The 10,781-nt window shown below is 40.8% G+C and overlaps 1 protein-coding gene across 2 annotated transcripts; it reads right to left on the bottom strand.

Annotated features, from left to right (window-relative positions):
* Positions 1-1,632: 1,632 nt before the first annotated feature.
* On the bottom strand, positions 1,633-10,466 carry fam219aa (family with sequence similarity 219 member Aa). 2 transcript variants are annotated; one of them, XM_080891192.1, is made up of 6 exons: positions 10,235-10,466; positions 6,067-6,163; positions 5,399-5,492; positions 4,633-4,713; positions 2,996-3,050; positions 1,633-2,537 (listed from the first exon to the last, which is right to left on the bottom strand). In XM_080891192.1, exons 1-6 carry the CDS (start codon positions 10,292-10,294, stop codon positions 2,379-2,381), a joined length of 546 nt encoding a protein of 181 aa, XP_080747318.1. In that variant the 5' UTR covers positions 10,295-10,466; the 3' UTR covers positions 1,633-2,378. The 2 variants fall into 2 exon arrangements, with proteins under 2 accessions (XP_080747318.1, XP_080747317.1); XM_080891191.1 differs by having other exon boundaries at positions 2,975-3,050.
* Positions 10,467-10,781: the final 315 nt, after the last annotated feature.

Genomic DNA, 10,781 nt, shown 5'->3' on the forward strand with positions numbered 1-10,781 from the left:
GTGCAAAGGTTCATCTCTTGATGACCACCACTACAAACTTAAACGTAAACAACAAAAAGCAAAAGCAAGATCACAAAGCAAGAGTCCTTTAGGAGGTAAACATTACACACTGTATCTCCAATCGCATCAATCTTTTAGATCTTGATTGTTACTGGTGCTTTTTGTAGTCTTTCATTATCATAACAGAAAAACATAAAAGAAATCAACACATTATCAGCTTTGACAGAACCCCCAGAAACACAGCCGCACATCTAACAAGAGACTCAAAATGAGGCTCTGCACCGTAGATGCGCAGTATTTGTAACTCCTTGAATATTCGTCAGTACTTCTTGTTACTATACACTGCAATTGAATGTAAAGTGCACACAGACTCACATGTACGTTATCAGCTACGTTTCATTCAAGCTGTAGAGCTCATCGATTTTGAAATTATTTTAAAGAGATGGTGTCTCTGAATGCTTCATGATCATGAACAGTGGTACACTTCTAAAAGCTCATTACTTGAATTTTTCTGAAGCAGCTGGCGCGACCTTACATGATCATTTCTTTTGGAGTCGATTCACGTTCAAGTGACTTTTACCATCAACCAAAAAATAAATGTTGTCTGCAGAGTTCTGCCAATCTCAGAGTAATAAAATCATTAAAAAGAAAGAAGGAAAACAAAGAATGCTCTTTCAGTACATTTAAACAACAAATAATAATAATGGATTGCATTTATATAGCACTTTTCAGGACCCTCAAAGCGCTGTACAATTCTACTATTCATTCACTCTCACATTCACTCGCTGGTGGAGGCAGCTACAGTTGTAGCCACAGCTGCCCTGGGGCAGACTGACAGAGGCGAGGCTGCCATATCGCGCCATCGGTCCCTCTGGCCATCACCAGCAGGCGGTAGGTGAAGTGTCTTCCCCAAGGACACAACGACCGAGACTGTCCGAGCCGGGGCTCGAACCGGCAACCTTCCGGTTACATGACGAACTGCCAACTCTTTGAGCCACGATCGCCCCACAAATAAACAGTTTCTATAGAACCTGAAAATAGTGAATGGCATAAAGCACTGTCAACATATGCTACACGTACAGATCCTGTCCCCACATCAATGAGTTCTATTGTTACTCAAGTAATATGCACTCGTTTCATACTTTACAAAAAAAAACGTAAAAATGAAAAGGGATGGCATGTTAATGTTCCTATCTAAAAAAAGAAGAAGAATGACGGGAAAATATAAGATTAAAAAAAGAAAATCAGCATCCAAGCATTATGAGATCACTTCAACATGCTTCAGAACCCTGTATGTGTGACCAACACTACATCCCTACCAATGTATTTCCCATTTCCCACCCCTTTTCTTTCTACTACTTTCCTAAGTTTATGTGAACCGTCACCTAGGGAGGCTAATGCAGACAAACACACTTTAAGTACACATTTACTCGCTGAGCTGACACTATATGGTTTCACTAGATTTACTGATATTACAGTATGTGAACCTAAATGAGATTAACTATGTTTCTGAAAGCACATTAATGTCTCCTCAGCACAAGGATGTGCTAAGGGCTCAATAAAAACGGATAAATTATCTGCACAGGCTGGTCATCTGGGCACAGTGTTAACAGGCAACATGCATTTTTCTGCTTCTTTTTTTTTTTAAACTAAATATAAAACAACGGCCCAGTACAATCTTTGTGTTAAAGATAAACATGTAAAAGAAAAAATAAATAAAAAGAAAGGAATCTGGATTACTACTTTATTATAGCATTAGTGTTTTATCGGCAGCTGGATGATTTAGCACGGTGTTCCTGGGCTTAATCGCACACATCATGTTTGACACATATATACACAGGAAGACAAAGCAGACTGGCTGAAAGAAAAGAAAAAGAAAAACAATGGCCACTACAAAGCTTCCGATCTCTTCTTGTCCTTTGTGTACATCAGTAGAAGAAGTCATCTGCTTGGATGGGCAGATGACGCGGTAATAACAACCTGTCACCATCACACGTATTTGGTTGAGCTCCTGTCATTTTACAGTTTTTTTTCTTCACCAGCGTTGCACCATCGCGGTCTGTTTAAGCCAGAAAATCCACAAGCATGAGATGGAAGTTCAAACAAAGTCGTGTGTTTCTCTTAGAGGTAATGTTTCTGCCATCAGTCGAGTCCCTTTTGAACCAACAATGCAGAAGTAAGATGCACAGATCCTACCATAGGAGGAACATGCACAGATACTGTACATATTCAATTTTCGCATTTATAAACCCTTGGTTGTTGTTTTTTTCCCTTTGTGCCTTTGCCAGCCTTTAATTTTTCTTCCTCTGTTGCCACTCTGGTCAGTTGTTGGCCTCAGTACAGGTGGCATGGAGGAGACTGTGTAGGTGGGGTTAGTGCTACTGGATTTGACAGGCTGTGGAGGGAGCAGCCTGGCAGCACATACAAGTGGGGTTGACTGCTTTAGGAGGGATCAGATCCAGATCCTCATCATCAGGAATCTCATCAAGTCGGTAACCGTCCTTCAGGAGCTGGATGTTCAGGTCCTGGTTGATCTGCTGTGAAACCCGAAGAAACAAGTATCAGGCATCAACTTTCTATGCTGATTCTAGAAATATATAGCATAGATCAATAGAGAGAAAATAAATCTTTGTAGTCTAAATTAATAAAAAGACACACAAAGCAGAAATATAGCAGAGTACAGAGAACTTACTAATGTAATGGCTTGAGTCAAGAACCCCAAAAATATAAATAATTTATATATTTATTCTACTCTAAGTGGAAGAAATGAAAAGGAACAAATCTATCCGGATGACAATTATGGAGAAGTCATTACAGGTGAGTGTGAGTGAAAGATCGAAGACGCCAGTGTACACTTGAATGGACGCACATACGCACAGACATCTGGTGTGACAAAGGAAGTGTGTGATCACATGGCGGTTTTCGTGATTTCACCACACGATGCTGTGAAACAATATAATATGTGTATAAATACCTGGTCCCTCAGACATCTCACCTCGGCTGAGGAATATCCTGATGAGGAGTATCTGGACATGTCAAAGTCATCGTCACTGCAAGACACGACATCAGTGGTTAGACATTAAAAATGGGGTGGGGGGGCGTCGATGAAACAGTAAGTTGTAGTGATAATGAAATAGTGGGAATTGAAGCCGGTCGCAGCAGTTGCAGTAACAAAACAAAACTCAGTCTACTGATTCATGACTGCCCGTATCACATTTACAGCCTCTATTGGGGTTATTTATTCTCCAGATAAAGATATTTAAATTTTAAGACTTGCAAACCTCCACAGTTCCACTAGAAACTCAGAAGCTATTATCCAGCATAATGCATGCAGTTTACACTACCTGAGCAGCACTTCTCTTTGAAAAGGGATTATATTAATTAAAGGTGTTATATTCATCTTTCAAAGAAAATCTGAATGTAACCTTTGAAGGGAAACACAAAGTGGTGAAATTTCCAAACTACTGGACCTCACAGAAACATTTTTTCCTACCGTAGTTTCATGTTAAACACTCTTAGTTAAGACAAAGCTGTCGTAAATCGCTTATTACAGCCTGATGAATGTCACTCATGCACGATGAGATATGCGCTCATGAGATCTGATCATTAGCATAACCAACGCCTCCATAACTACTCTATATTTAGCAGAGTCAGTGGAGGCTTTAGAGGACCAGAAACTATTAAAAATGTGTGTTTGATCAGGGCTGTAGTGAGAAAAAGGAACTAAAAGTGTTAATTAGAATGTGATACAACATCTTTGGTAAGTGGTCCGTGACTAACATGAAATTTATCAAATGACGGAGATAAGAAATAACAGAATATTATAGCCTGCATTAGGTTGTGTTAAAGTGTTGAGTGATGCTGGACAAACAACAGCAGAACGACTGTGAGGCATTTGGCTGAGAGACTTTTAGGAAAAATGACTGTATCATGTATGTGGCAATGAAAAAATATGTAATTAAAAATAGTAAATTAAATTTTCTTTCATTTCTGTATCATATTTAAGCTCAAAATGTATTCAGACAAAGGTTTTGTCTATTTTTGTCCTGTTGCCTTCGTAGAGAAAGATGATATAGAGATATAGAGAGAGTAAAACGGGGAGACATTGAGTGAAGGACGTGTACATGAATCTAAAATGTGAACAATGAACAAATGGGCATCCCGCGAGGCTATGAGTCAGAGAAAGCTTGTTAGACAGAGTATATGATGCAATACATGATGTAAGCTTTGTTGGCTATCAGAGAGCTCGTTTTACAAGAGCGGGTTTGCCACATGTAGCAACACAAGGGGGTGCGAAGGGTGGGACTCATCTGTGTCAAATACTGTCCTGCTGGCACAGGGTGGATGTGAGCGCTCTCTTTGAGCTGCTTTTGCCTGTCCAAATCCTCACCCCGCTATCCTCTAATCCGGAGCCCTGGGAGAGGCTTTGCCCCTTTTTAGGATACCGGCTGTTAGGGACTCTCTCAAGTTACTCTTTGGATTAATATGCCGACGTGACAGAGAAAGGCCTACAAAAAATACAAGTTCTACAAGGCAGTTGTATTTTTAGCTCATCTGCACTCTTCCTAAAAATCTGTCTGTAAAAAAAAATGATTTTAATTAAGTCGACGTGACAACATGTACGGTACCTACCTGTCTGTGTCCAGCGCTACCAGAGGCTTCTCATCTGGGCTCTGGTCTAAGGAGGAGTAGCCTTTGTTTGGCACCACCAGCCTTCAAAAGAGAATGGAGAAGAGCACACTTCTATATTAGAAGTAAACTTAAAAAAGCAATCAGCACATGTCCTTCACATTTGTGAAGAAATCTAACACAACATTACCTGCAATACCTGCAAATGTAAAAGTCATAGAATCAAATAACAGCATTTGATATTTGTGATATGTATGCCATCCATCCACCATCCATTCCATTCATTTCCCCCTAAAAAGAGGCTAATCTGTAGCTTTCCAACTGCAGGCAGTGCCAGATTATCTTTCTGCCTGAGAGAATGTGGGTTAAGATCAGTGGGTAGCCTTTCTTATAGTTCCACTAATCCACCAGGGAGTGGGATTAAACAGATGCGACAGTAATACTGCGGGTTGCACTTGTTTCACTCACAATGTTTTAACACTTGTATCAGCCTTCCCACTCACAAACCACCAAATTTGCCTTTGCTAAAAAGCCCAATTGCATTCTGCTATAGCATTAAGGAGTCTGATGGCATCCAAAGCAGCCCTGCAGCAAATAAAGCCTTTTCAGAGGACGCACAGTCCTCATGTTTTGCATTTCAGGAGCTTTGAGCTTCAGACCTGAATGGGGAACTGAAGATAGAAAAAAATGCTAATGAGCGCAAAGTGTAACATTTGTGGCTGAGCGGGTCAGAATAACAGAGAAACAAACAGGCAGTGGAAGCCGCTACCTTGTCCTGGCATTCTTCTTGGGTTGTTGATTGACAGGACTTCCCACGGTGCCATTCTTCACCGATCCCTTCCTGGCAAGGTCCCTCTGTTTCTCTGGGCAACCACAGGATGCGAGGTCATCAGTAAATGCACCAATTAAGCTAAAAACACTGGCATTGTTCCTTGACTGTTTTTTTTTTTTTTTTAAATCGAGTTTCCTGTTTTCATGTCAAAATTGCTTTATCCAAATGCAGCCTATATAATACAGTATGCCACAGTGTAGCGAACCAAGGCTACTGTGCGGTGCAAGGTCATTTTAATATGGCATCTATTAGGACTGTCCCATATCAGCCAAGTTTTGATTGGTTGTTTAGCCACAAAAAAAGAAAAAAACATCAAGGTCAACAAGAAGAAGTGGCAACACACACAGCATCCGTTAGACAGCTGGTCTCTGAAGTTATTAGACAGTAAGAAAGACTGAAAATAATAAGGAAAATAATTTCATTGACATCCAGTATAGATAAGAAATATCACATGGTGCTTGATGTTTACGGCCTCATGTTGACTTTGGATGACACAGCAAAGCAAACCTGCATACTGTGGTATCCCACAGCAAAGGTAATTGATTTCTAAATGATAAACATGAAGACATGTCATGCATTGATTTGCGGTGTGTTGACTACAATACCTATTTGGACCTGCAGCGGCGAGGGCTTGTAGTTCATGGCCACACTTTCTCCCTTAGTGTCAGGCTCTGCCTCTGAGGTGGAAGATGCTGCGGGGTCCTAGAGAAAAAGAAAGATGTGTTAGGTTGTGTTTCTTTATTTATGACTGGCATTTAACTCTTTACTGTAGAGGTATGTGAGACTGAACAAAGTCCAGTCAACTCACTCAGACGAGAGTGATTGTCTGATTTATTACTAACCAACAAAGCTGGCAAATCAGCCTGCTTTAGAACCTACTCGGGTAAAGCACCCTGGAAAGTTTCCTGCAGCCTTCTATCGCTGCTTGGATTGCAGCATCAATAGGCTTGAGTGTTCGGCCTATGTTAGCAGCTCTCTCTTTCATGTGTGAGCAAGTGGTGATTGCATGGGGAGTTGGCTGTGGGAGAACAGAGGGGGTTGCTGTTGAAGCCACGCTTTCACCAGATTGAGAGAGGGGAGGTAGGCCGCACTTGGCCTCCTCTCCTCACAGAGCTGCACATTATGTTGATCCCACAGGCCTCCCCTTGTTGCGCTGTGTGGGACTCAGTGGGCCACATGAACGAAGGCTACCAGGCATTTGGCTTTCGATAACTTTGAATACTCTCCAGAGAAACGGGTGCTATATTTAAAAAAGGCTTTAAGCAAATAAATATCTGGAGCTGAAATTTGACACTTTAAGTTAAAAAATTCATACCAGTGGTGTATCTGAAATAGCGTATGCTCCCTGTCTGAATATGCTATGACAATTTAAAATGAATAAGTAGTGGTGGATGGCTAAAACACTTACAGTACTATACCAGTTCAGGTCAATTCTAAAAGACAAATAGAGCTGATCTGTAATCATTTAGCAGAGACAGTAAATAGATTACTGTTCCTCTCGGAGAGGACATGATGCTGCGTTTTGCAATTGTAAAGAATGCAAACCAGAACCACACCAAAATGTAATGGGTTAATATTTTTAGAATTGCTGAATAATAAAAGAGATGCTTTGCAGTTACATATCAGTCTGTTTATGGGTGAAAAAAGCTGAGTAAGCAGACAGTGCTGGCAATTATGTAACATTAGATAAGATAAACCTATTGTGCCTCATTTAAGGAGCACAGTATTCATCTACAAATTATATACAGCCAACAGTTTTGCATTTACAGTAAACACGTCTGCATTTTATTTATATATTATGCACTCTGTGCCAGTTGGACATGTAGAGCTCCAAGGACAGTAGAGCAAAGTCGATGATCTTCTGTGCTGTGTTGACGACTCTCTGGATTGCTGTCTTTTCCTGAGCAGTGCAGCTGGCAAACCTCACTGGGATGTAGCATGCCAGTGCACTTTCAATAGAGCATCTACAGAAAGACAAACAGCAGCTCTGTCCTCTGACAAGTTACAATTATGACCTCAAGAAAAAGATAAGCTGAAAGATAAAAAGCTATTTTCAACAAGTGACCCATAGCAGGTAGCTCTGCATGTTTGATTGAGGAGTTTTTACACTGGATGCCCTTCCTGACACAACTCCAAAGGGGATTTGTGTCTCCTCCAAGGATCAAACCAGGGATCTTTCACATATTAGACAAATGTGAAACAAGTGCAGCCCAAAACCAAACAACTGTAAAACAGAGTAGTTTGTGTGTGCATTTTCAGCAGCGCAACCATTAAAACAAAAAACAAAAAATCATGAAAACTGCAATAGTGGATACGATACACACATTAAAGGAGGTTGTGAAATCACAGCACACAGATGAGGTATTCCCACCATAACAAGCACAAATATCTTCTGTTCTGTGACAGGCCCGTCCCTTAGAACCTCAGGCTTACCCACCGGATTTTTACTTTGCTTCTTCGTGCTTTCCTTCCACTACAGAAAGATGCTGTGATGTTGTACGGTCACACCGCCTGTCAAATAAATCCTTTTGAAATTTTTCAGCAGAGCCTGCCAGTGAATAATGAATAGGATTCGGTATTAAGCTGTTTGTGACAGAAATTCCTGCCACTTCTTAAAAAATAGGACAACACAATTACAGACGGCAAGTAGCAGGTACCCACGATAAGCAAGTTAAAACAGGCCCTGGAATATGACAACCCAGAACACCTTGTATTAGGTAGAAAGTTGGCCCAAAGAATTGAATTTAACATTTCCAAACCCAAATGATAATCAAGCCATTGTGGAGGATATTAGGTGGCAATGAGATGCAATGAGATGAGATTAAATTGAACTAGACCTTATAAAACATGCATTAAGAGCATAGATATTCCCCAAAGACCCTGTATTGACTGCTGACAACTACTGATGAAAGATCAAAGGATGATCTATGACACTTGGGGCATTATATTTATTTATATGTATGACAATAAAACATGGGCCATCGGCCTGACCTTCATCGTGCATTCGCATACACATTCATTCACTCTGTCGTCCTGCTTGCAACCTCTTTTCTACCTGTGATGATGAAGTGCCACAAGGTTGCTGACACGGCATAAGCACCAAGCGATTGCTAGGATTATGCATCACGGCCATCCACTAGCCAATAGCAGCTAAGACTGATACATCAGGTGGCCTTTAAAACAACTGAATGCTTTCCTTATGCAAGGCAGTGATGACTATATTGCTGTCTCAGTGCGTTGCAGGGAAATCTTCCATAAATAGATGTAGCCTACAGTAATCACTGTCAGATGTTCTTGTGCTGAAGAGCATAAAAGGGAAGTTCTCAGGGAAGTTGCTTTTTTTTCCCACTGAAAGAAAAAATATCATATAGAAAAGGAATTAAACGGCTCAAACTTGAGTATTAATCTGATTTATTTGTGTGAAACAGAGTCCTGACAAAGAGGCAGGTGCCATGAGCATTCAAGCATCCCATTCACAATGAAGTTATTAGCATTAAAATGCACGGCCATATGTGGCTCAGTGGCTGAGATCGTGAGCTGAACTATAAAATAATATTTTTAAACCCACATCGCCTTTTACAGTTGAAAGATGAAAAGGAATACACAATGTGATTTCAAGACTTTTAGGGCACGTGCTGACCAACGCCACTGTATGCACAGCCTAAGCAGGGCCATCTCTGATTCAGCTTCACAAGGAAACCTCTCTGGATCAAACACGAGTGCAGACGGATCTGATCTTAACACAGCAAGGTGATCGCTGCTGCACAAAGCAAACGAGACTTTGTGAGGGAAGCCTGTTCTTGTGTGATTTCCTCAGGGGTAGTAAGGCTGGAAAAGCACGGGTATAATGTGAACAGTATGACTTGGAGCACTGCTTTTGCCTAACCCCCTGAGGCAAACGCTTAAAAAGAAAAAAGAAAGAAAAAAGGGCAGCTGTTTGAGGCTGCTTTGTTTCACATGTGAAGAAGAAGGCTTCTGTGTTAGTAATATCTGGCAGTGATGTACTGTTGATATAAAAGCACTTAAAAATGAACGCAAAAATGAACGCAGGGAATGAGGCCAGTTGTTCAATTTGTCAATAGTGACCACGACTTATTTCAAATCTAGAGAGAGAGAAACATTATAAGCAGAAGGAAACGGTAATGACGTAAGTTGCTGGTGCTGAAGTAAATCCATTTCAATTTTTTCTGACAGGTCTCGAAACTTGTCAGTGGGTAAAATATGCAGGGACTATCCTCTTACTTTGGGCCTGCTCGAGCCAACTATTACCACACTTCAGTCCGCAGTATGGGTATTCACGCCATTTGGACTCACCCATCCCGACCCAAATAAGACGTCACCAAATGACGAAATGTGAAAACAGTGAGCTGTGTCAGCTATTGATGTAAACAAGCGCATACTGACGTGAATTTGAAAGAATCACGATTTCTGCAAAGTGCGCAGTTTAATTGCTTTGAGAAAAAAAGTAACGGCTTGTTCATCTATCAGTTATTACATGTAATGCTAATATATTTATCGTACAGAGAAACCAACAGACGCGTTCCTTTCCTTTCCATCTATAGATGGTCGATTTACACCCATCCCACAGAGCCAGCTTGTCCCAGAGCTCCAAATTTTTATCGGCTAGCTCAGAGGCAGATTACATGACACGGCTATCACTATAAAACCACACAGGCGACACTAAAACTTGCCCTTTTGCCTACATTATAAACTGATTTGCATGAGATTTGTATTTTGTTTTTTGGGTGGGGGGATTTGTCTTTCGTCTCTTACCAGAGGCTGTGTCTCTCCGTTAACTGGAGGCACTTGGAACCTGTCGATTTCTTCCATCATTTTGCCAAAGCGTCGCAGAAAACGATGCAGGGGTTTAAGCTGTACGTCGAATGTACTCGAACTATGCCAGGTTTATGGTGGTCGGCAGTCGGCATCCTTCGTTAATCAGCATGATAGCTGCTCGTTTTCTTCCATCCTGACAGAGGTGACTCGACAGCAAAACAGCAGTACCGCCCCACTTCCGGGTCTATAAATTATTCAGGCAAAAACCGTCCAATCAGAGATGAGATCCCCACTGGAACTGCGCCGTGAACCAAATTCGTTTTTTCAGTTAGAATTGCAAAGGCAAGCATACGTGCGTTTTTGTGTTTTTTGTTTTGTTTTGGGGGGATTTTGGAGGGGGAAGGGTGTTTGTTTGATTTTTTTTTTAATTTAATATAAAAATACACTTGTTTCCTTTCCATAATAAACTCTCCTTATTTAGTATAATTATGTCAAAAGCATTCAGACCACTTTTTTTTTCCTTTAGCTGATAAAATTAGAATAA

The sequence above is a fragment of the Rhamphochromis sp. 'chilingali' genome (assembly GCF_963969265.1).
Source record: "Rhamphochromis sp. 'chilingali' genome assembly, chromosome: 9".
Classification (NCBI taxonomy): Eukaryota; Metazoa; Chordata; class Actinopteri; order Cichliformes; family Cichlidae; genus Rhamphochromis; species Rhamphochromis sp. 'chilingali'.